Raw genomic sequence first — 26916 nt, forward strand, 5'->3', positions numbered from 1 at the left:
ACCCTGTTCTTTGCTGCCTCTTTGGTCTGTTTATTCAATTTAATTCAGTGGGACTGTATAAACAGATGCTTGAGTGTTGGCAGGGTTGTGGCCTTCCAAGCTTTAGAATAGAGACCATGTTGTCAGCTACCGGTAGCCCCACATACTGTGGACAAAGAGTTATTGCCTAATGCACATAGAGAGTTATTGCCTAATGCACATAGAGGAGAGTGCAAGTTCCCCTTCCCTCTGCTATTCATTCTTTTTGGAGCCAGCTGAATATCAGACAGTATTAAAGCTGTCAATTCCCAGGATTCAAAGCAGAAATTGCTTAAAATCACTGAATAGTTTTTCTTTTATTTTTACTTACTCTTCTGCATCCCATTTCAGCCAAGTTTTATTGTACAACAAAAATGAAAAAGTTTATTGTACACAGGAAAACTGAAGTCCCTTACCCAACCCTTGATAGGTAGTACTTACAAATAAAAATGGAAAGTCCTTGAAGAGTTATGAAGGTAGTTTTTAAAAGTTAAAAAAAAAAAAAAAAGTTTCTATGCAGCAAAATTCCAGTATACTTAATGGCAAAGCAGAGTGGGAGGAATTGTGGGTATCTCTTTCCTACACAAATGTCTGGACATATATACATGTTTAGTTGTGTTTGGTTTTTTTTTTTAAACTGTTTTCTGTAGAGTGAGGAGTCTCTGTCAAGTCTTAATTTTTATTGGGAATATCTTTTGGAAATTGAAAAACTTGAAATAAATAATGCCCATTCAGTAAGCCTCTGTCTTCATCGACCTAAGCCAAGTGAACAAAGCTGATGATGGTCATGTGTAAGACTTGTTTTAAGTCACATTGAAGGGTGGTAAATTTGGGGAGTTGTCTTGGATGCATTTCTTAGGAAAAATAACTTTCCATCTAAGTCAATAAACCTTCTGTTGCTTTGCTGACTGTGAAACTGAGAGTCTCCATTTTTCTGCAGCTTGGAAGGCTGCTAACATGATTTTGTTGGCTAAAACTAATTGAGGTGGTGTTCCAGTAGCACAAAGTGCCCTAGCACCAGCCTCTTTGCTCAACCAATAAAGTGTCTGGAGGAGGCACTCACTGAAGTATGAATTATCTTAGATAAATTCATAGGAGATTTATTTTTTCTTTCAGGGCGAGAAGACATACACATTGTAGGTAGCTAGTAGGGTATAGAAGAATTCAGCAACAGAGAATGACAGACAAAATTCTAGTACGAGAGCCATATGCTGCCTGTGTCAGGAAAGCAAGATTTAAGCCTTTAGACAACTGGTAAATAAAGTCTGGAGTGATCTTCAGTTTTGTTTCCAAGCAGTTTTCTTAAATATTAGAAAGACCATTTGCTATTCTTCATAAATATAGTCTTCATTTTAATCCATTCAAATATTTTTTTTTTAAATTGCATGGTGCATATCATCTCTGCCACCGTGGCTATCTTATATTAAGCATAGGTTTTTTTGCAAGCTTATAATTGATTTTATAATGATTTTAGAATTAGGTTGTTCAGGTTTTTATTAAATTTATTTTAACGGATTTTTACAACCACTGGGACATTCAGGAATGTTTATATCAAGGAAGATAAATTAGTAAATTAATTGTATTTGGTTTTTATATGGCTTATTTAAAAAAATAGGATTTTTATAAGGTCACATGGGTTATTTCAACATGAATAAATAGTCTAACTATTTTCTTCTTTATTTTAAACTAGTAAAGAAAAAATAAAAATTCCCTCCTTTTCTCTTATCTGCCACAGTCTTTTGTTTCTCTGATAGTTTTTAAAGGTCTGGATCTGGTTGTCCTTTTTGCCATAGGAATTTTTATAACCTGAGAACTTCTGTTTGAGCCCTGAAAACCACCATGTGTTACGTTTTGGGGAAAGCATTTAAGTTTGTTAAGTAATTAAGAAGGTTATTAACCAGAATCTGTGTTTCTTTTCATTTAAAAAGTTGCTTGCCAACTGTGAAAAAAAGAAACCAGTCTTTTTCCTGCTACTTTTAAAATAACTGCTAACTGTGCTTACTGTTACTGTGTAATATATATGACATATAATCACTTCTGAGGAATAGTTCTGATTGAATAACCTTGTGTGTGGTAATCTGCTAGTGTTCAGTTGAGGAAAACAGCTGAAATAATAGGCTTTACTGCTGGCTTTTTATTTTATGTGTATATATGGGTTTGTTGTTTCTTTAAGATGATATGAAGTGGAAAGTGTTAAACCTCACCAGAAAACTGCCCGTGCATCTTACAAACGTGTACTACTATCTACCTCACCTTCGAGAATATGAAGATGCCATTTTCCCAAATGTTATTTTTGGGCAACAGAGAACTGGAGGTAGGAAATAAAGTTTGGCTTCTATTTTCTATTTGTTTATAATTTATATTAAATTCTAGCAATGAAGCATACTCAAAGTTCAGAGAGGGTTTTCTCCCTAAACTTTATAATGTTGCCAAACTGCATAAATTTTAATGGGGATGGCAAAAGCACTTTTACCACTCCCATCCCAATTTCACGTCTTCCACAAAGTATTCTGATAAACGTTTTCAAATATCAACAAAAAATAGTCATAACTGAAAACCAGTATTATTTTTGTACTTAGTCACGGATTCATGTGGCAAAGGTGCATTAGCTGACTTTCTTTTTCCCTGCAAAATTACTATGAGTAAGGAAGCCAGGGAGAATTTGTAATTCACAAAGTTTGCTAAAGTTAGAAGCAAATGGAAAGGTGATGGGATCATTTGAAGAATATTAATAAATCTTCAGTGTAACTTTTTCATCCACGTCAGAAATCAGCTGACACCTGCACAACTCATAATGAATTCCAGTGAACTATAGGACAAATTATTAAGTTACATCTTCTCCTAGTTGTTGTGTGATAGGTAAAAAGAACATTCAAAAGCAATAAGCAAATAAGGAACTAGTCAACTATTTTGCTGAGTTTTGTATTTTGTTGAAATTTTACTTTTCTCTAGGGTGATTTTCTGTAAAGAAACATTGGCAGCACTTTTGTTGTAACTAAAAAATTACTTGGCCGTGCCCGTGACACGGGCCAGTAGTTCTACTGGAGTAGTGCTGTGGTTCTGAGTGAGATCTATGAGCCCACAGGTCAGTGTGAGTATGCAAAAGACCACAGGTAGTCAGCAAGATGATTTGCAAGAGAACCAGAAACAAAACCCCAGATATATTCGCAAGCAAGCAAGCAAAAAAGGCGGGGCGGGGTGGGGGGGGGAGAAAAGTAATACATACTAAAGGAATGCTGCATTTGCTGCACGTTTAATTTCATTTATTTGTACATGAAAATCACAATAGCAAGGCCACACTTTAACAAGTACAGGTTGACCTTCAGCCTGTAAAACCAAACAAAGTCCCAGTGGTTTAGCAGGTTTGTGCTGGAAAGGAACCTTGGAACTTTGGCATTTTTGAGCTGATGCTGGCAGAAATGTTGAAGTCTGGAGCAAATCACTAACTGCACCTACTCATTTCCTTCAAAATTTGCCACTTCCGTACCAGCTTCACGAGGTTTTGGTGACTGGGGGAAGCATTCTCCATTCTTCTGCAAGAAGACTAAGTCCTTCTGCAAGGACTAAGAATTCTATGAGTTTACTGAGCCATATTAGGTTACTGACTTCAGTAATGCCCTCATGAATGAAAAAAGAGAGGTCCTGCTTACAATCTAATGATGTAATATAGCACACGTTAGCTACTAGTGGAGTCTTTGCCAGAGAATTTCAGTTCTGTTCTTTATAATAATGTCTAACTTCCTTTCTTCTATTGATTATGTCAAAGCCATGGATTCACCTAACTTAAACTGCTCAGAAAGAATTTTGAGATTTTTATTTTTGGATTCCCTTCTGAGATGCACAGTGCTCACCTCCTGTGACAAGTTGTTCAGTAAAGCAGTGTGTTTAACACGTTACTGCTCAGATCTTCAACTCCATACCAAGAGCTAGCACTTATTTTGCAATACCCACTTTTGGAACTCAATAGCAGATACCTATGTGTTTGCCAGAGGTAGCAATATCTCCAAGTTCTCAAATCTTGACAGTCTACACAGTGTAGACCTCGTGCTTATGACACAGACACAGGTACCTCTAACCTTAACTTGGCTGGAGATATCTCTCCTTCCAGGTAGTAAAGCAAATGATGTCACAGTACTGTAGGAATATTAACTGTCACCAAGTCTCATGGTCACATCAAAATTAAAATGTAATTTCAGTTTCCCATTACCTGACTTAAAATTATATGGCTTGTGGACTTCTTTCTTTGCAGTCTCACTGGTGATGGGTATTCCTACTGTGAAAAGGGAAAAACAACATTATCTGATTAATACACTGCATTCCCTACTGTACGGTCTTTCTGAAGAGCAGAAGAACGACTGTGTAATAATCATCTTTGTAGCAGAGGTAAGTTTGCATGGAAAGGTGCAGTATGCTGATAGAAAGACAATATGGAAATTCATGTCTTTAGGGTAATAGTATACGAGAGGCTGCAAAATACTGTTAGCTAGGCCTTTGGGAGGGATTTCTTCAGGGCTGGAGGAGATAGTGAGCAGTTAGTGCCTCTGTTCATATGTGGAAAAAACCCTTACACTCAGATGATCGAAGGGTAAAAAGTCATGTTACATTTACAAACACCGTTGTTGCAGTCAGATTTTCAAATAAAACCATATGAGCTCATTGCTTATCTCTGGAAGTATTCTACTTCAAGAATGAAATGTGAAACCTCCACAGAAAAGTTCCATAGAACCTGAAAAAATTAAACTTAGTCATAACAAAAGTTCAGATTATTTATCTGCTGCTTTGATATCGTGTATCTTGCAAAGTACCTTGACATGCTGGAGCCTTGCCTTCTGCATGTGTATTGGCATTTCTTGTGAAAAAGAAAACTGTTCAGAGACTTGAATGGTTCCATGTTTGGGAGAGTAAACAGTGCTCAAGGTAAAACATTAGGGGTAAATAAATTTTTTATCATTCCAAAATCACTTTGGAAAAGAGCAGCAGAAGGGAATTAGCTAGTGATAGTTACTTGGGGGTAAAAAGACCATGCAATTATTCAGACTTCATATTTATTCTTTGTATTTCTGTGTCCTTCCATAAACAACATTAAATTTCATACCTTTCATTAACCGTTAAAGTTTCCTTTTTTATTTCAGTCATCACTCAGAGCAGCTTTTGCAACTCTAATACTGTCAAACAGAACATAGTTCACTTTATTAAGTTAGGTCACGACTTCCACTTTTCTGTTTGGATCACAACTATAAGTATGTAGGCCAAATTTTACTGGCTGTAGTTCCTCTTCAGCATAATTTTCAGGACCTGAACTTATTTTACAGTTGCTATTTCCCAATGAAGAGCCCTGGCAGTGATGAGCTTTGCCCAGCTGCCATTCAGATAAACCGTCTGTTACGGCTTCAGAGAGTTCTTTGAGTTTTTAAGGGTTAACTTGCAAATAGTACAGTTTCCCGCTGTGGGCAGTCCTAATGTGGCGCTTTTAACAAACAGTAGCTGTAGTTGTAGTAATAGTCCATTTCAGCAAATTTAGGATTAAACTGCCCTTGTAAGAATCAGTCTCTCCTCTTTCTCCTGTGCCCAACGTCACGGTCTCGTGGCTTCCATTTTTCAGCCATGCAGTAAATTAGAGCAGGTTGATCGTGCTGATATGAGTGGTAATAAGAACATTTAATTATGAGAGGCGGGCAGATGTGTTCACTGATCATGAATTCACACTGCCCTTTTTCCCAGAAAGTTTCAGAAGATTGAGTTAAATGTCTATATCATGGGTTAAGTCAGAGTAACTTGTTGACTGAAAGTGAGCTTTAAAGCTATTGGTATTTTTTTCTTATTACAGTTCTTTGCTTATCACATTGCATCTTTTTTACTTATTACAAATTTAATATATAGCTGGTAATGATTATTTGTGTATTAAAAAAAATCAGAACTGCTAAGACAGGTATTACATTGCTTTCGAAATCCATAAAACTTAGCACTGTTTAATATACTTAACAGATGTGTTTTCTACATTAAAACTTATTCATTGCTGCTGTTTTATAAAAATAAGTATGTCCTCAAAATTTCCAGACTAAGAGGCATAGATTTGTTATATTAGGAAGAAACTCTAAATAAAAATGTCAAGTATTACTAGCTTTAGAAAATTTTACTTAGGTGACTTTTCTCAACAGCCTTAGGCCTCTTTTGTGATTTTTGGGTGATTGATTTGAAACAGAAGTTTTTACTGACAATTATATGACTGTGCTTTTCTGGTATAAATGAAAGCTGTAGAACAGAATTTTATGCAGAAAATAGCCTCCTGCAGAAGCAGTGAAGAAGCAAAATGCAGAAACTACAGCTGGAGATAGTTCAGTTCTACTTCCGATTACGTTGAAAGTTCAGTTTGCTTGAAAATCCCATACTGGCCTTTAGTAGAAATGCTGCTATAACATATTGCTTTTGTTTGGAGTGAAAAGAATTGGAGAATAAAAATTAAGATTTTGCATGTAAATATTACCTACAAAATTTTGCTTAATACAAAAATGGGTGACTTGAAATGACCCCCCCCTTCTTTTCTTTAGGTGAATGCAGAATATGTTAACGGTGTTGCAGAAAGTGTTAAAACCAGGTAAGTCCCATAGAGTGTAACGCTGAACAGCTAATAAATATGTTTTGAGCTTTTATGGAAAGAATTTGAACATTTCAGTAATAAATTACAACTCTACCATACGGAAATGGAACTGCTAAGAAATGAGGCAAAGGTCCACTCTTAATATGTGTATTATAACACAATGTGAAATTCAGAACAGAAGGATGTATATCAGTTTATTTTCCTTTTCTTATATCATAAATATGCTTTAACTAATCAGGCAAGGTCTCAACTTAAGCCTCTGATAAATATTTACTTGAACCTCAGTCTTTTCCCCATGAAATTAATGATGCAATTCAAGGCATCGGAGGCTACATGTATTAGGTCCCCACTGACTTCACAGCCCTGCAATGTATTCCGATGTCTGTCATGTTTTCTAGGTGTTTTTGTTTCCTCATTTGCCTCTTTTTCATGAAGGCAAAAAAATACATTCATTTTTTACGAGGGCGAAAAAGTACATTCATTGGTAGATTTATGTTGTGTTACAAAAGCTGCTTTCCAAGCAGGGGTATAGCGTACCAAGCTGGGAGTGCTGCAGCTAGGACAAAGTAAAGAGGCAGTCCTCCTCAGTACCATTGAGCACCACAAGGTACGATACATACAGCAACTTAAGCACTTAGATAATTTATTTTTTTTATTTATGGTTTTTGAAAATATTACTGCAGAGTAGATGCTCTGTCAGTGTTACACGGTGAGACTGAGATTCTTGTTCATAAGCATGGTTGTACTGTGATGTGCTTTATTTTTATTGTTAGCTTTTTTCCCATTAAGCGTAGGAAATGGGGAACTCTGTTCTGAAAACTCCTTATTTCAGTGATCCTATACCTATTAAAAACTGAAGAATTAATTTATTTTTTTAAGATACTCTGGAGGAAGAGGGAGATTTGATTTCCAGGTTTGGCTCCCAAAGTTTATTATGCATTTTTTTCAATGAGTTTTTAACTTGGCTTAAAAAGACTAGACCCAGACTCCCCATACCAAACCCCCACTCCAGGACAGTATCAGTTTGGCTAGAATGTGGAACTATAGTTAGAGCAAGGGTAAGGAAGCTAGGGGCTCTCATGTAAGGGGGAACAGTTGTGTGTAGTTCTAGATACTGGATTTGGTTGTGAATTACTGCTGCATTTTGGCAACCATCTATAGATGCAGGTGGGGCTAGATTTCTGAGACGCACTTCTCTTCAGTGTTTTCTGTGACTTTGATGAGTTACAGTCCTGCGTGTTCTGACGGTTGTCAGAGACCCCTTCTTGGTTCCTAATTTACAATCTATGTGACTTAGTTTCTTTGCCAGAGTTGTGAATTCCACTTATGGAGGAGCAGGCCTAACTCTGGGGAGCTTTTTGAGGCATGGGGTCTCACTAAGCCTTCTCTTCACAGCTTCCCCAGAGAAGTCCAGTCTGGAGTCCTAGAGGTTATTTCTCCTCCTGCTTCTTATTATCCAGATCTTTCCAACCTGAAGAAAACATTTGGGGATTCAGAGGACAGAGTAAGGTAAGATAGCTGTATAAAACCTAAGAACTTTTGCTAAAGAGTATTAAATGGAAAATTCTGCAAAAGCCAACATTGTTTGAACTGATAATGGTTTTGTATTTCAGAGCTAATGGACCTCAAGTGTACTTTTTAAAAAAAATTACTACACAAGTGGGTCTTGAGAAAAGCTATTCTTAACAACAGCTTCAGGGTGAGAGCCAAGGCTTCTCCTTTGGGTCTTGACTCTAGGCGTCCCACAGGTTTTAAACCACATGGATAATGCCAAGAGGCGACAGGTTAGATTATCTGGTCGTAAAGGAAAAAACAGGGAATTGTTTTATGTGACAGATGAGGGAGAGGCTCTGTGAACACACAAAGGAAACCCCATGTGGCCCCTTAGCTAACTAGTAACAACTACTGTGGGTTTAATTAATGGCCTAACTTGGTGATCATGGACTTTTTATACTACTGTTAATAATATATCCTAACTGGTGATTTCATTTGCTCATGTGCCCCAAATTCACCGAGATGGAGATTATAACCTAACAACATAGATTTATTGGAGGAAAATAATTTTCTTTTGGTCAACGATAACTAATTTATTAAAAGCTACCCCAACAATGCAGCAAGACAGTTGCAGTACCAAGAGATTAGGTTGAAGGAAATCATCAAGTGTATGGAAGCAGGTATATTGGGTTTATAGAAAAACCTTATATCTTTTAGAACATAAACATGTTTACATACTAATACTTAAGTTTCAAATATTATTAGATTTAAATCCAAAACACTTTAATGTTAATTAAATACTGATAAATTACTCTCTAGTCTTTTAGCATTGATTATCAAACATCAGCTTTATCCTCTGGTAAAAGGAGAGACTGTACTTTGTAGAAAAAAATCTGTGTTTACATTTAAACCTGAAAATCAACCCGTTTCCTGTGCTGTTGATCAGCAAAACCACTTAATTTTAGTTCTTTAAATAACTATTGTGTGTTGATCTCTACTGTTCGTAACATAATGAGTAGAATCTTTCAGTCATTTGACTTGAATGTACTTGTTAGACATTTTGTTTCAGGCTGCATTGATACAGATCAAAATTTTTTGTTTAGTTAATGTTAACTTTTATAGGAAAGTCAAATTATTTACAAATGTTTACACTGATTATAGAGGAATTTTTATTCTCTTAATAATGAGTTAGAATGCTCAACCTTACAATTTTACTGTAGAGAAAAAAATGCAGAGCATTAGAAATGCTGTTTTTTGTAGAAATAACTCTTGCAACCCCCCCAAAAAAGCTTATCGGAATTTGCTGCTTATGTTTAGGTGGAGAACTAAACAGAATTTGGATTATAGCTTTTTAATGCTGTATGCCCAACCTAAGGGAACATTTTATTTACAGGTATGTTCACAGTATCATTAAGTAGCTGCAATATATCTGTACTGATTATTAGCTTTGGCAATTTTAATTTGTTTTAAAGGCCTCAATAAAACCAGCAATCTATTGTCATTTTCTGTGTATTTTGCCTGTGCTTTTTATAAGCATCCACATATTTCTGTGTTTATATACATCTTGTAGACAGGTACTATTTGATTAAATCCATCTGTACCTTCCTGTCATTTGTGAGTTTGAATAGCAAGGTAACTGAAGCATGAAACCCTTATTTGATTAGGTTAAGAAAGTCAGAGTTTAATGTGTTTGCACGTGGTGCACCAAGACAGATTAGTGGTGGTAGGTCCAGGTTATAGCCCAGATCACAATGAACCAAAAAACCCTTGCACATAGGGAAGCATACTAGTATTGTGATACTGGAGACAAGGCTAAACTCCAAGTTGTTACAGATCTCCAGAAAATGTAGAGAGTTACACTTTAAGAAGATCTCCATGCATGCAGGCTTAGGTTTAGCCATCATTTGTGCTAATTTGCACTCCATAAAGATGATAAATTTTGGAATCTCTGGTGGTGATTATCATGACTGTTCCATAATGGAACAGATCCATAAAATTTCATGTAGCTCGTGAATGTCAACAGTTTTAAAAAAAGCTCAGAACAGCATTTTGCTTAGTTCTTAGTTTTCCTGGGTCTTTTCCTGCTTGAACAAGCCTCGAACTCTGCATCACATAAGTACATCACAAGATTCCCACAAGCAGAAGAGAAGACCGCAAGAGCAGGCACCCTTGTACAGTTCTTGTCAGGATTTAACACAAATGCCTTGGAGCTTGGCTACTCAGGAGTCTATGCTCCATTCTCAAATTTGGCATAGGCACTCAGGTGGACAAAGAAAAATGTTGCCTATTGAACAGTTAAGGTTTACTGGAAAGTGAAGTATTTTCCTGTGACTTCTGTATATTTTTAAGAACGGTACCCAAGTTTACTAAGTGCACTAGAGCATTAAGGCGTGGGAAACATGGTGAAGGGAAATGTTAAGCATGCTGCCAGACACTTAATGTCCCTTATATCCAAGCACTCATGTTTGCATGGAAATTACATACTTATGCATTTGTATTTTTAAAGAAATTTGAGAATATGTGTTTTCCTATCTGGGATGTTAATATAAGGGCTGAGCTGCATTATTTGGAGCAAAGCCTGAATTGTGATGGTCTGGTGGTAGTTATGGTTGCATTCAGAATTTTCTTTAAAAAAAAACTATGCTTCCCTCATACCTAGTATATCCACTTCTTCATTTGTGTGTCCAGTCTGCAGCTGCTTCTGTAGCACAGATGCTGGTCTGCCCTGAGAATACTCTGTAGAGTACAGGTGAAAAGAAGGAACACATGCTGCCATAAAGTTAGGCATGATCTCACTCCATTTGGAAGCCTTGTATTAAATGGAAAGCAAATAACTGAAAAATCCCTTTTTTCAGCCTGGTACAAAGGTGTACTTCAGTAATCTTAGGGAAAACTTGAACTAGCTTAGACTATTTACTGTTTTGTCAGGAATAGTATCATTTATGTGACTGATATTAACTTTTGAATTTTGAAAGAAGATAAGCATATGTAATTACTCTTGATGTCTGCATGATATCATGAGCCAGGCAAGATCTTAGCTGAATAAACACATAAACACTCATTCTAGGATACTGCTGAATCAGGATTTAAGCAAGTAGCTTTGTGAAGTCCATTGAAGCTAACGGGGTTACGCTGTGGATGAACCTCACGTACTGATGAAACATAATCTTTGAAAAAAGATAATAAATCCCATCAGCCATCTCACCTCTTTTATTCGGAGCATCTCTTCTACTTTGCCTGGCTTTTTGTTGTTTGTTTGTTTGTTTTTCCCTGAACCAGCTACTGCTCCTACTGTTTTCTTAATCAATAAAACTTTGAAATACTTGTTTCCACTTTCACTATACTTCCTGGAGTCCACCAGAGCCTCTTGAGACACTTGTAATAATGTCAGAGACAAGATAATGGGACCTTACACAGCCATAAAAGCAGGCAGTTGAAGCCCAATCTAGTAGTGAGGAGATGCATTTGTTCTTTGTGTCCATGTAGACTTAGTTTATTCTGAAGTGATTAAACATTTCAAAGTGAGAAACTTGGATACAGCAGTTTTTGGGAAGTGTTTTCTATTAGCACTCAGGTGAACCAAAAATAAAGCATTAAATAAATCTTTTACTATCTTCAGTTAAAATCCGTTATAAACATCAAACTTAGTTAACTGAACTACTGCTATGCTTTTTTCACCTAATGAGTTTTTTCCTTGTGGAGGCTGGGGGAGCTTAGCCTATTATATATGTAACATATATGTACATACTGGTAATATATATTGCCAGCAGCACTTATCTGTACACCATTATTATAATTTCTCTTGTGTGTTTCTCTAATGGTTTTAAGGCCTGAGCAATAGTTCAGTGAAGTCATTAGGAGTCTTTGTATTGACTTATTTTTCTTTCCCCCACTAGACTCTAGGTCAAGCCTGTTGTTTAGTAGAGTCCCTAAAAGGAATAACTTTCATGAAAGTGCATTTTTAGCTGAAATTTTCCTTATGCTTGTACTAAAAAAACCTAAAACAAAACAGGATCTTTACGGAATGAACTATTGGAGTTTTGTTTTCTGTAGGAAAATGAGAGAATAAGATTTCTCAGCTTAACAGTCTTCAAAATATAAAAATACCTTACTATAATTTAGAAAGGAAGATACTTTCCTGTCTGATGCCTACACTTCCACTGTATGCTACCACTTTTTTGTTGCTTCTTTATTTTCACTTCTCTTAGACAGGTAGCCCACATAAGAAAAACAAATGGAAACCCATTTATTGTCTGTCATTTAAGAAACTTACATAGCCTTGCTATTGTGCACATAACTTTTTTCATCCCAAAGTACTGATGAGTGAAGGGAAATCAGCTGCAATCATGTGTTCTGCTGGCCTTCTCATGGCGATGGGGCAAATGGAGTAGACAGTTCATATCTTAAACTTCCTGATCCAGCTGTGTACAGCCACTGCGTAATCTCCTTTGGTAGGTAAAAGCATATGAAAAAGAAGTGGCTGTAATCTGAAGCCAGAAAAATTCAAATTAGAATTTGGGTACCACATACTAAGCGTTCAGGATAATTACATATAGTATACCTTTCTGAAAAAGAACTGATACTGGAATCTCTAGGCATCGGCAGATCTTCTTCAAGAAGATGTGCTTTAGTTGAACACAAATTACGGGGCTCAGTACAGGGCTAAATAAACAACTTTTAATGGCCTGTGCTACATAGGATATCAAACTACATTCCCCAATATTCACTTTTAACTGTCAGCTTCAGAAAATTCTGTTTCAGACTTCTCACTATGTAAAACTATTTTCCGTTTGTAACCACATTCACACCCACTTTGCATCAGCCTCTATATTTTTCATCTTTACTACTTCTGTATGCTTTCTTCTAGTGTTTCTCAATACGGTGGTCTCACTAGGTTTTTGAGATGCTCCTCTCTCTGCCTTTCATCCTTTTTTGGGTGCCCCTCAATTTCTCTTTAAGGATTCTCTGACACTGATTCCTTGCTCTTCTCCCTTTACATCCAGCTACTGGATAATCCTCTTAGCTCATTTAATTTTACAGAAGATTTCTTGTCAGTTGATGTTTTGGGGTTTTTTTTGTTGTTTTCTTCTGCATAACTGTCACCTCAACTCAGTCCCCAGATCTCAGAATCTGTTAATAAGCATTCATCTTGATCTGTTCATCTCCACCTATTTTTTGTTATCTTACCATCACCAAAAGCTGACAGGGTCAAAACAGATCTCTTAATCTTCTCTTTCAGATTTCATTCTACTTCCTCCTGGGCTCATTGTCGACAACGCATTTCTCCCCCACCAGCCCTACTTTTGTAGTAATGGCCAAATTCAGCTAAAAGCTGTGGCCTGTTCTCTCATGCTCTTGCTGCTGACTCTGCGCTGAGTCAGTTGAGGACGCAAAACCAGCAGGAAACCGTGCATTTCTCATAGCATTCATTTTCTAGCCGTTTAGCTTTCTGAATCAGATTCCAGCACCACTGGACAAGCACCAGGGCCAAGGCAGTACAGCAGATAGACCAAATTAACGGTATCATTACACTGCACCCCAACAACATTTTCCTGAAGGCTTAGCCTCCTCTTCCTGTGTTTTTCACACCCATACCAAATTCAAACCCTGAATTACTTGCTGCTTAATTATTTCTGGAATTCATTTATTTCCTTTGTGTCATTACCTCTGTTTGGACTCGTTATCCTCAGTTTTAATAACTGGAACAGCTTCTGGCTTTTCAGATCCCTCTTTCTTCTCTGAAAGCCATGCAAAAATGCAGCCAAGGCCTTTCCCGTTTCCTTGATGGAAGTCAGTCTCCTTTTCTGAGTATCCTTTAGCTGCCTCTACTGCTGTATTCCGTATCAGCCTTTACAACACCTCAAAAGCTCAATGTATTCCTGTCCTTCAGTGTGCTTCACAGCATGTTCCTTCTTTCATGACTAGCATTCACTGAAACATCTTGGTTTCTACTGGCGTCTCAGTAATCATCCATAGTTCTTCTCTGTCACCATTTAGGTACAACAAAGTCTGCCCAGGCTACTCTACAGAGCTTTTAACCATCTGCTTTAGATGCCTCTCTTTTCAAACAATTTGCTCCTGCTGCTTATCAATGCTTATACAACTTCAGTACAGACTGCCTGCTGTCTTCTGCCGCAACCTCTATCTTTTTGCTTAATGTTTTCTTTTGAGTGAGATCTCTTTAACGTAGTCCTCTCGTCTCAAAAAGTGAGAAGCACTCATGGTGTATAGTCGCTCCTGTAAATAAATATTTAACGAACGATAGCAAAACAGAGGTATATGTAGAAGCTAAATAGAAATGCGCTGTAGTTTGGCACAACTTCAGTACACACTGTACAGCAGTCAAACACAATGCAGTTATCACTTACATGTGGCAGCATCACCACCACTTGCCTTCTGTTTTTTGTTGCCTTTTTTTTTCCCCCAGCTGGAAGATGATATTATAGCCAAACCTGATTATATTGAAAGTATAAAAAACTTTGCTGCTCAACAGTCCCAAGAGTGGATGATTCTCGAGTTCTCTCAGCTTGGATTTATTGGTAAGTATTAAGACCTCAGCAGGGCTGATTGGATTTGGAGCTGTGTAGGTTGAGTGGGTCTCACTTGGAATTACATTTTAAAGCATGGAAGGACTCGCATACCAAAACTGCCTTGGTTCTTCAGGAAAGCTCCCACTGAAAGTCTTTTACTTTCTGTGTTCTCTAGAACTGTGTTATTAATGCAGAGTGTCCTCAGCATAGGATCTAGTAGTTGGGTTCCCATAAGAAGCAAATTGTTCCACCTCAGGGCACTATGTGCCCCTGTAGAGGGTAGTCTTCTTTTCAAGAATGCAATTTAAACAATCTATAAAAAATCTGCTTCCTTTCTGTTGTAAAGAAGAACATGCATCCCATATCACAGGGAAGGTTTTTTATTATTTTCTTTTTGTATTTTTTCTTTGGTTCTAATACAATTTACTTGTGATAACACCTTATAAGCGTTAGGTCAAACAAAGAAATCTAACAAAATCTGCTAATACAAATAGCAAGAGAAGTAAATAAACAGTGATAGTATTTTAAAAGCACCATGTTTCATTTCTAGGTCTTAATTTAAAGATATTCAGTATAGTATTGACAGTGAAATTGCATGTCTAGCATTTTGAGGAATTATTCAGACTTTCTTTCATCTGACACACTGATACAGATGACTGGCAGATTTGTGTTTGGAACTAGGATATAACTGCATGCTTTATTAGTCAACTGGTTGACCATGTGAGACTATATCCAGGTATGGAATGGAAATCTTTTCAAAATCTCAACAAGCTGGAGGATAAGAAAATCTCCACAGATGGAGTCTGTGTAAAACTTCCAATAAATATCAGAATTACCTCCATATGTTTAAGGCTGGAGTAAACAGGCTGGTGATTTTTGCATAGCAATAAAAATATCTGAATATGTAACTTCTTGTCTTGTTTTCAGGAAAATTGTTCAAATCAGAAGACCTGCCACTCATAGTGGAATTTTTTCTCATGTTCTATAGAGATAAGCCCATAGACTGGCTTATAGACCACCTGCTCTGGGTTAAAGTGTGCAATCCAGAAAAGGATGCAGTAAGTATGTCTATGCATTTATAAACGTAAGTAATATTCAAACAGTATTCAAACACTATTTTCAAAAAGCAGAATAGAAACCTCTCAAACCTGACTTACTTTGGAATTTGTGGGGACAGGTCTGCACACCAGAACTGTTTTACCTCCGTCAGCTCAGAACATGGACAGCACAAGCTCACATCTGCTTGCAGCTGGTCACATACGCAACCCTGCAGCAGCAAAGAAAATTTTGAATATGTAAGCCTATGTGGACTATCACTTCTTGTAACCTCCTGCTGACCTTCTAATATGAAAGTCAGTAAAGCATACAATTTTTACAATGAGTTGTTCTGAATTTTGTGTACCAATTCCTTCTTTTAGGAAGCAGACCTTAACTGTTTTGCTTTAAATGTTTTACTACCTGGGAAAAAAATTGACTGTTTGCCAGAAAAAAAAAAAAAAATGCAGGGAAACATGTAGATCAAACTAACTAAATGATACTTTTCACTGAAAATTGAAGAAAGAGTTGTGCTGAATTGCAAAAGGTGCCATTTCTAGCACTACAGACCAATGACATGGTAAGTATTTCTGTATGTCCCTTTGCATTCTTTCTCTCACCAGTCTTTGGTGCTGGTCACTGCTCAGACTCTTCTAGTATAACAGACTGTGCCATGAAGGAATGACCAGAGTTTCTGCTCCTTCTTGGTTTTTAAGGTTCAAGAGTTTTATATGATTAGTGTAGCCAGTCCCCACTCCAGGCATTCGCACATGTTACTTTTGTGTTGACAAAGATGGAAGAAGAGACAGGAGCTGTGTGGAGCAGGAGATGGAGGGGAGTGGAACAAACAAGCTTCAAGTTTTGCTGTGTAGCAGAGGTGACACCTGGGGATAGTGGAAGGTCCCTGGTTTTACATTTAGTTATGCCACTGAGGAGACTTAATTCCCACTTGCTGTGGTTTAACCCCAGCTGGCAACTAAGCCCCACGCAGCCACTTGCTCACTCCCCCCCTGATGGGATAGGGGAGAGAATCGGAAGGGTAAAAGTGAGAAAACTCATGGGTTGAGATAAAGACAGTTTCACAGGGAAAGCAAAAGCCACAGACGCAAGCAAAGCAAAACAAGGAATTCATTCACTACTCCCCACGGGCAGGCAGCTGTTCAGCCATCTCCAGGAGAGCAGGGCTCCATCACACATAACGGTTACTTGGGAAGACAGACACCATCGCTCCGGACGTCCCCCCGTCCTTCTTTTTCCCCCAGCTTTATATGCTGAGCATGACGTCTATGGTGTGGAATATCCCTTTGGCCAGTTGGGGTCAGCTGTCCCAGCTGTGTCCCCTCCCAGCTTCTTGTGCACCCCCAGCCTGCTTGCTGGTGGGGTGAGAAGCAGAAAAGGCCCTGACTCTGTGTAAGCCCTGCTCAGCAATAACAAAAACATCTCTATCTCATCAATACTTTTTTCAGCACAAATCCAAAACACAGCACCATACTAGCTACTAGGAAGAAAATTAACTCTATCCCAGCACATCACTTCATACGGATAGGAGTAAGCTTTGAAATCCTACTCCATGGGTTAGGCCAGCTTATAGGACTTAGAGTGAGCCTCAAGACCTGTAATTTAAGTTCTCGCCTGCCTGTGATAACAGAATTACAAAGAGATACTATTAGGTTAACATCATCAATTCCAGATCTGTCTAACATGTGCCAACTTCCATCCTATAGATGAAACGTTTTATTTTTAAATGACTATTCTGGCTTCTAAGACCTGACTCATACCTAAAATGAAGCTGTGTTCCTGAAAGGCAGGCAGGCAGCTCGTGCGAATCTGCTCCGGCCAAGCCAAAGTGGAGTGGTACCAGCAGGTTTCTAGTGAGTTTCACTTCTGCAATTGCAATTTCAATTGCTGTGGGTAGCAAAAACCTATTGAGACAAGTCACTCAAATGCTACCCTTGGGTGGGAATGACCAGTGGCATGACCTGCTGGGACTATTCATGAGAATGCAGAAAATGGAGGCTGGAAGAAGGACAGAGATCCCAGCTGCTGCTCCTCCTCTGCTTGACAGGTTGAAGCAGTGGAATTTCCTACAGGCGCCAGAGAAGGCAAGCTGACAGAAATCCTCGCACTTTCCCCTTTCCAAGCAGCTCTAAGAATGTCACTGAGTGACCACATGCTGTGCCTCACAGGAGGGTCAATGGGGCAGCTGCTTGTGGCTTTTATGTGCCATCCTGTGGTGATGAGTGTTTGGCACGCGTTTACTGCCTCGGCTGAGTATTAACATACCAAGATTCAGCTACATCTGCTCACAGGCTTGGAAAAGGTAGTTTGTGATGATCAGAGCTATCAGATCTCTGTGTGGTTCAGAAACGTCATAATTTTTACCTCCTATGAACCATCATCCAATTCTGGGGTCCCTAGTACAAAGAAGACATGGACCTGTTGGAGTGGGTCCAGAGGAGGGCCACAAAAACGATCAGAGGTATGGAACACCTCTTCTGTGAAGAAAGGCTGAGAGAGTTGGGGTTGTTCAGCCTGGAGAAGAGAAGGCTCTGGGAAGACCTTACTGCAGCGTTCCAGTACTTGAAAGGGGCTTAGAAGAAAGATGGAGAAAGACTTTTTACCAGGGCATGTCGTGACAGGACAAGGGGCAACAGTCTTAAATGGAAAGAGGATAGATTTAGATTGGACATAAAGAAGACATTTTTTACAGTGAGGGTAGTGAGACACTGGAAGAGGTTTCCCAGGGCAGCTGTGGATGACCTACCACTGGAAGTGTTGAAAGTCAGGTTGGATGGAGCTTTGAGCGACCTGATCTAGCTGAAGATGTCCCGGCCCATGGCAGGGGGTTGGACCTAGATGATGTTCAAAGGTCCCTTCCAACCCAAATCATTCTAGGATTCTGTGATCATATGCAGTGACATGTATCTATCAAGTGTAGTGGGGACTAGCAGGCTGCAAAGATGGGAGCCCTGACTCAGTGAGGAGCCTCATCTCAGTTTCTGCACAAATGACCACACCAGTCCTGTGCTACTGATTATCGTCAGCTGCTACCAGAAGTAGTCTTTTGGTAGTGCTGCCATAGCATAAAAGGAGACATGCTAGAGACTACATTGTTACAGGGGATGAACTGCAAACCATGTCAGTAGAAAGATCACAAGTTTATTTTCTTATAATGATTTTTCTTCTAGCAAAAGTATAGCATGCTTTTCAAAGAAACAGCTGCCAACAGATCAGTTTGCATGTATTGTGTTTTTACATTGTTTTGCTGAACATCTGCTGTGGACAAACATAAAAATACTTAGTTCTTTCTATAGCCTTCCAGGTGGTTTTGAACTTTTAATTAGTACTTCTGTGGAAACCATAAATCCCCTGGTGTTTAAGCCAGCTGAGTGAAGACTTTATCACTTCTAGCTTTGGAAGACATTGGTATATTATGTAATATTTTTCTTTTCTAGAACTGAAAGCACTTGATTGAAGAGGTAAACACGTTATCCTCTCAAATCTAAAGATGTGAGGCCTGGGATACAGAGAAGTTAAATGATCTTCCAAACTCATACAATAATTCCATGGCAGAACTGAGAGTAGAACCTAGGGATTCTCATTTTAGCTCTGTTCTGTGGCATTATGGTTCATTATATCTCATTATTGTAGCATGTTTGCTTTATTATATCAAACTATGATTCTCTATAGATATAGAACAAAAATTAAAGAAGTAATTTGCTATCATTCAAAAATCAAGACACTCAGAAATTAGTACCAATTACAGTTATTTAATTCCCTGGTATATGTGATGTCACAAAGTGTACTAAACTGGAAAATCAGGATTGAATTACAGTATCTAAGGGCTTTATGTAATTATAAGATAAAAGATACATAAGTTATAGTATAGTACGTTATAAGCCTCTCAAACATAGCAGGAAGAGCCAAAATGATAAAGACTGAAATGTAACCAGAATCTATCTCAAGAAGGTCAATTTTGGTCAAAATAGTTTAATTAGAATGATATGGCAAGGCCAAGAGTTGAAATGAAATTTGCAAAAATTTACAATTTTTAAAAAATAAAATTAAAAAACCCAGTCAGTTTCAGATTTGAGGTCCATTTTGGTCACTCTGAGGTGTACTCACTGGTATACAGTGCAGAAATCCCTGAACTAGTGGTGATTGAGCCTTCAAATCTACATAGCACCATGAGTGGAATTACGAGTTTAGGTCTAGAAACAGTGTATTTGAAATAAGGTGACTGTTAATTTAAGGATTACTCATTTATATATGCATAGAAAACCTGGACCCATACCCTCAACTACATAATTAAATTGCCTTATGGAACTTCGTTTGTCTCTCCTCTGTTTAAATAAAACTTCACTCCCTTTTACTTTCTTTCCAGATACACTGTGAAAAGGAAAAGGCAAAGTTACGTATCCGTGCTAAACCATCTCTCTTTCAGCATGTGGGAATTTATTCATCATTGGCTGGGAAGATACAGAATTTGAAAGTAAGGACAAGAAATTAATGCCATACTTCTAAATTATATGCTTGTGTTCTGACTTGTTTCTCCAGTCAGTTTCAAGCATTGCATCTTTGGCATTAGGTGGCATTTCCGTATCCAAGAACGTTGGTTTACAGATCTGGACGAGCATACTGATCTGGTATCTAAACTGCAGGTGATGCACATTGCTTCTGCACAAACATCTTTGAACCTCTAATCTGAACACTTGTACGAGTCATTGTAGCATTTCATGGCATGTAGGAACCCTCTTCACAGCACAAGGTTTCATGTGCTCTGCACCATACAAACACAAACGGCTATGATGGTTTGTTTTGGCCAAATAGTCCACAATCCCAATATGAGGGACTATGAAGAAGAAGGTGTACTGGTAGGACAAGGGTGTGGCTATCATGACAGCCATAGATTTTTAGGGAGAGTTTGGAGGGCAAACAATGGATCTACTATGTATCTGATAAGGACAAGAACAACGAAGCACGAGACTTCAGGGATGTCCTGATGGTGCCATTCAGACTAGTTGTGAGATCATTCAAATCGCTGTATTGGATCAGACTAGAGGTTCATGTAGCCTTTAGCAGAGACCCAATATCAGATGTTCTGGCAGAAGGCATAGTAGACATGGCTATGAAATAGCCTGCTGTGGAGGAGTTTATTTTTAAATCTAGGCAACTGAGAAATAATCACTGCAGCTCTGTCTACAAACTCTAACATTGAGTCTTAGTGATTACATTGAAATGAATATTCTATTTTTATTAGAAATATGTTCTATATTTTTTGACACTAATTGTTTTCTGGAATAGCTTCCTGTAGTAATTCAAGATGTCGGAGCACTTTTTTTTCATTATATAGTGAAATTACATTTCTTTATATCCAACAGGATAAAGATTTTGGCAAAAATGTACTACATAAAGCACATAATAATCCACCTGCAAAAGTGCATACAAGCCTACGTATATACCAGCAATATACCCTGGAAAAAATTTATGAAGGAAAAGACTGTTTTTGGGCTTCAGCTCCAGTGGCAGGGGACTACATCAGCTTCACCTTTTTAAATCCACTGAAAGTTGAAAAGTAAGTATTTCATGATACGGAATATGGAAGCCTACATGTATCCAGTTTGGAAATGAGTCTGTTCAAAATCACCAGTGCTCAACTGTTCACATAAACCACAGCCTTGTTACTGACAAAAAATCCATTATTTGCTATTTATCTGCTCCCCTTCTTGAATCCCCCTCCTGAAATACATTTCTTCCTTGGTAATTGGAGAGTTTCCTATTTTTTTTTTCCTTTTATTCCTTCAGTTAAATATTTTATATTCTCTCACAATAATTCTCAAAGGAGTTTGTTTTTAACTAATGAATTTCATCAATGGAGTCAATGAAAGCTTTATTTCTGTAGTTGTCAACAGAAGGTTGTCAGCTTGCATGATGTCAAGTCAAAGGCCATGTCCCAGACCAGACACTTACGAGTGTACATGAAAGTGAAGCGAAAATATCACTGTTGTGGGAAATAATGACGAGTGAACTAATAGAGGTGGGATTCAGTTGAAGGTTCAGACACTTGAATGTAGGAGTTTACAGTAGAGATGGCTACATAAGGTGTGTAAGCTCCTGCTATACATGACAGATAGAGATCTAGCTGATACAGTCAGTGGAAGCTAGACAGCTATTCATCTCATTCTCTGGTCACCTGAGTCAGCTGCTAAGTTTCACTGACCGTACTGAGTATATCTCCCTTGCATGTAATGAGAGCTTGAACGCTTGGGTCACAGACAGACTTCTATCTTCACGTGTTTGGATCTACAGGCAAGTCCCACCTTGAATGTTTTTCTCATTCTAAAAGATGAAACTATCTTCTCTGTTTTCACATTATTGGGCATCTTTGAAAGGAAGAGACACCTGTAGCTTAAGATAGAGAAGTGTTTTTCAGGACTTACTCTATGAACAATACAAATTGAGGTTGGCATCAAAAAGAAGCAGTCCTGCCTGGTTAGTGTGTCAGATTGGAGAACAGATCTGAGTTAAAACTAACTGAGCAAGAAATACAGTTCCAGGAGAGGGTCTCTGACACAAATTACCATAATTACCAGATCTCTGTAACGATATTCAGAGAGAAAACTCCTTCACTGTTACAGTTCCTGCCAAAACTGGTCACCAAACTAAGAGGCTTCCATTTCTGCAAAGACTGTAGATTTCTCATTTATTAAAAAAAAAAAATCTAAGAAAACAGGTCTATATCTCCTTCTAGTGAGATGATAACAACTAAATGACAGTTGTTATAATAAACACTGGTGTTCTCTGATCAACAGTGTTAATTAACTGGCTTATGCTTTGGGAAACATAGGTAGCCTATTTTTTTAAATTTTCCTGTTACTGGGAAGCTGTATTGGATGAAGCTAACTTAGATAGGGTCCCAGCCCCATCACATTGCTATACATGTGAAAATGTATAGTTAATCCTGTAACATTTGGTGGCCGTCTTAGGTCTTGATTATTTGATGCCAGAAGAGGGTGGTTGATGCTTTAAGCTTCCTTAGCTCTTTTTGGATCTAAAAAGCTAAGAACTCCAATGCTAGAAATTTAAAACCAAACAGGGATTTATTTCATTTTTTAAAATCTCATAGGTGTTTTTGCTTGGATTCTCATTCTGTTGCTCATTAGCTATAAAGGACATTATTTAGAAGCACCTGAGTTGATGAGTATTGATAAAAAGAGGGATTCTCTTGGCATGTAGCATATGGTCTAGTAGAAACAGGGATTTTGCTGCCATTGCATTACAGAAGCCCATCCCACCTCGGCCTTAGGATGATAGGAACAGATCAGAGAGCAGATTTTCCTTAGCCGTTTAAACCTGGAAAGTTAATTTATTTGGAACTTGAGCACTAGAAAAGGGGGAACACATGCATTCGTGGCTCCAGAGAAAGATGGTTTTAATGCTTGTTCTGTTTGAAATAAAAAGCCTCTAGTATGGTTTGGTCACATATTGGAAAGTTTCAATGCCTATTTCTGTTCTCTATAGCCCACAACTAATTAAAGAAAAGGTATTTGAAACTTTCCTTTGAAACTGGAAAGAATTACTTCCCTAAAAGTTTTCTAAAGTATAAAATACCTGGAAATAATACACCTGTATCATCAGGTACTTTTTCAGAAGTGGAAACATGGAGCACCCTGGTGATAAACTGTTTAACACTACTGTGGAAGTATTGCCAGCTGATGTAAGTCTCTCATTTCCAACTGTACTACACAGTGCTATTTTATTTTAAGAATGATGTTCAGCATAGAATGTCATGCGTTAGAAAATATATCTGGAGAATTTATTGTTTTATGTTTTACAGGAAATGCTAAGAAAAGAACTGGTTGACAATGGAAGTAAATTTAACTACCCAGCAACCGAGGACGGATATTTAAAAATAGGTAGATTGTTTATTGTCACTTCAAAAGCAGAAATTTTGTTCTTACATATAAAATGTTTCTGCATTTGAGAATTTCACTAACTCTGTAATAAACACAACATTCCAAGATGAACTAGTAAGGAAAAGAAACTCTCTGCGCTACTGCATATTACAGTGTATGAAGCTTGACCAACGATGATCTTGTTTTAAGTAATGAAGAATCCTACCAGCAGTGGCAAAAGCCAAGACATCTAATTAGAAGAAAAACTAACTGCAGTCTCTGCAAGGTCTTAATAGGATAATTGATTCTGGTTTGGATTTTGCAACCTTAGCTGAAGAAGAGGATTTCTTATGTTTATGACAGCATTAACTTGTGTGTTCTTATGATTATGGCAGCATGAACTTGAAGTGAAGATGAAGCATAACGCAATGCACCTTCCCCCTTTTTGCCCCCACCCCTGCTGCCCCTTCTTCCTTCCTCACAGTGGGCTGTGACTTCTCTTAAATGAACTGCAAATTCTTCACATGCTTGCCAAGGCCTGGTTTCTACTATTACCTAAACTAAAATGCCACTATGTGAACAACAACGGACTACTGGGAGATCTGCTTTGCTTGCCACTTTCTTCTGTCTCTTCTACTACAGAATTGCTCTCTTCTCCCAATGAACCATTCTCACCTCACCAGTGCTTCTTGTTCGCTTTGATTGGCACCTCTCTCCCACCTCCTCGTGGCTGTTTTGCCCTAATTAGAGATCCAAACTGAAGTGCTAGCAACTCACAGCTACACAGGCAAGTTGATAGGAAATGAGTATCATACATGGGATGAGAGTTTTTCATTTTTCTGCAGTGATTTCTCGCCAGTTTAACAAGGTTAGTTAAAAAGCATTGTGAAGAACTGTATCAGAATTGTCCCATGATTCCTAATGCATCTTTTTGAAAATAAGCATACTTCTGAGAGAAGCTCTTTTAGATTATTTAACATGACCATGTGTGCCATATGTGTATGGTCACTACTAACGTATTTGAATTTATTTTTTAACATTTGTAGCTATAGGTTCTTTATTTTCTTGTATTCTTCTCCAGCTCCTAGTTGCTGTAACTGAAAGAATGAATCCTTCTTCTTGTTTACAGCTTTATCTTTCAGTTGTTAATTGTTTGACTCTTTCCAAAAGACTTTTTTTCCCTAATGTTGTATCCCTGGAGTTAATTTATAATTTCTAATTTAGAGCTTTTGCATAAGTTCACTTGGAAGTGCATTTCATTCTAATATATGTTTATACAGGTCTTGTTTTATTTTTTTATTTAGGGGCTTTTGAAAATGGAATTGCAGAAGGCAGCATCAATCAGTCAATAGGAAAAATACAGGCTATTCGTTTATCAGTCAATTCTGATTCTCCTGTATGGGCAATACTTAGTGAGGTAAGCATTTTAATTAAAGCTTTATTAAATGAGTTTCAGTTCTTCCTACCATATAGTATTGATAATCATAAATTTTTATTTGATTTTGAATCAGATTTTGTGTAGAAAAACTCACACGAGTGGAGAATTACATTAATTATTCAGGGGAGAAGTTAAATTTACTTAACAGAAAAAGTGCTGGAAATGCTCAAATGGGATGATTTTCCTGTTTTTCAGTGCTGTAAATATAGCCACTAGAATTTGGGTTGTGATAAACAAACCAACCAAAGGAGACAAGGGAGGCTTTTCTAGCTTTTTTCAGTCACCATCTTGGTTACTAATTATAATACACAAACATTTTCAGATGAACGTATGAATTTTTTTATTCTTCAGATTTCTCCCAAGTGTCTGAATGTGTGTGAACTGCTAAGTAGAAAATATTCAGCAGAAGTCACTGAAGAGAATTACTGCAGCCGTAAACTATAGCCATAGTTGGAAAGAGGGAAAAGCTAATGCTTTAGGCAATGCTTCTGCAGATTTTAGAAAATAATATATTTGGTTTTTTTCAGGTACTTATCAAGACTTCTGAAAACTGAAAAAAAATACATTTTTGATGTGTCGCTTGTTACAGATTGTTTGAAAACTAGGCTAACAGCAACAAAGAACTGGCTGGGTAAAAAGAACAAATCCAAACCCATTTAATTCTTAATACTGTGTATTAGGAAAGAGTTGAGATAGCTATTAAATATTTATATAAAGAATATTAAAAGCTATAAAGAACACGATTATGTTACTAATTTCTGTAAAATGTTCTTGAGTAAGGTGTCATATACAAAAATCTCACCTTAGCTTGGCAACATTCAATATATATTGTTACAAACAATTGATAAGGCGTTACAGGCTGTCTCAGGGACTAAAGCATAAAAGTATGGTGTTTCACCAGAGCTAAAAATATGGACATTTTTGAAAAATATTAAGGACACGGTTTTCAACTTGACTAAGAACATGGTTCAATTTTGGAGGGAAAGTAGAACTGAAGGAAAAGTTGTCAATATTCTTTGCAAGTATTTAGAGCAGTCCACAGAAATAGGAACAACTTAACAATATGAAAATGGACCTCAAACTGAACAGAAGTGTGTTTCAGCCATAATGTAGCATAAATTATGATTAGTTTTTGGTTTTTTTTAATGGGAAGTGCCTACAAGTTACCATCTGAATAACTTGAAATTTAAACAGGTATTGTTTGGAGGGTTGTAAAACTTTTCAGTGAATTGTGCATTGAATTAACTACAGGAAATAATAAGGGTATTACCTGTAACTATATTTTTGTAAAAAGAAAATGTATTTAAATAAAATTTTGGATCCTTTAATTTGATAATCAGTATGTATTGATACTTAAATCCTGGTCACAAGGCAAAACTTAATATAAGTTTGAAAATAAAAGGTAAGCCACAGTAGTCTCATTTGAAATGTTTTTGGGAAATGACAATCCACCTTGAACATCCACCTGTTAATGTGCAGAACTCCTGTATCACTTCCTTAGCACTTGGAGCATGACTGCGCCCTCATTCTCCTGCACATGCATTGCATCCTAACAGCAGACAGTGAGAAATAAGCTGCACTGTACACTTTTGCATGGATTTGTATTAAATGGGTTACATTAATGTAGAATTGTATTCTTAATGCAAGAGTATTTTTATTTAGAATAAGATGAAATTAATTTTCTTGCATTAAAACAGTTCAGAAGGGTGTTTTTTTAAAGACCACCTCATAATATTTTTATAACCTCCAGTATTGTTTGTATACAGTGGTGCTATATATATGTGTCTGTAGATACACATGTACACACATGTATGCATACATGTATTTCTTGGACCAAATCACAGAATCATAGAATCTTTGGGTTGGAAGGGACCTTTTAAGGTCATCTAGTCCAACCCCGCTGCAGTG

General features: G+C 37.5%; 1 protein-coding gene across 1 annotated transcript in view; it reads left to right on the top strand.

The window, feature by feature from the left end:
- LOC104617674 (alpha-1,3-mannosyl-glycoprotein 4-beta-N-acetylglucosaminyltransferase B-like) overlaps positions 1–25562 on the top strand; it is a 26939-nt gene extending 1377 nt beyond the window's left edge. The window contains exons 2-14 of the mRNA XM_010283051.1: positions 2192–2332; positions 4268–4401; positions 6567–6613; positions 8012–8125; positions 9428–9503; positions 14538–14649; positions 15568–15698; positions 20060–20167; positions 21057–21250; positions 23314–23392; positions 23513–23591; positions 24875–24987; positions 25536–25562. Coding sequence (XP_010281353.1) covers positions 2192–2332; positions 4268–4401; positions 6567–6613; positions 8012–8125; positions 9428–9503; positions 14538–14649; positions 15568–15698; positions 20060–20167; positions 21057–21250; positions 23314–23392; positions 23513–23591; positions 24875–24987; positions 25536–25562 — 1355 coding nt within the window. The remainder of the gene's footprint in view (positions 1–2191; positions 2333–4267; positions 4402–6566; positions 6614–8011; positions 8126–9427; positions 9504–14537; positions 14650–15567; positions 15699–20059; positions 20168–21056; positions 21251–23313; positions 23393–23512; positions 23592–24874; positions 24988–25535) is intronic.
- Positions 25563–26916: the final 1354 nt, after the last annotated feature.

This window comes from Phaethon lepturus, unplaced genomic scaffold (genome assembly GCF_000687285.1).
Source record: "Phaethon lepturus isolate BGI_N335 unplaced genomic scaffold, ASM68728v1 scaffold46252, whole genome shotgun sequence".
In the NCBI taxonomy this organism is placed as follows: domain Eukaryota; kingdom Metazoa; phylum Chordata; class Aves; order Phaethontiformes; family Phaethontidae; genus Phaethon; species Phaethon lepturus.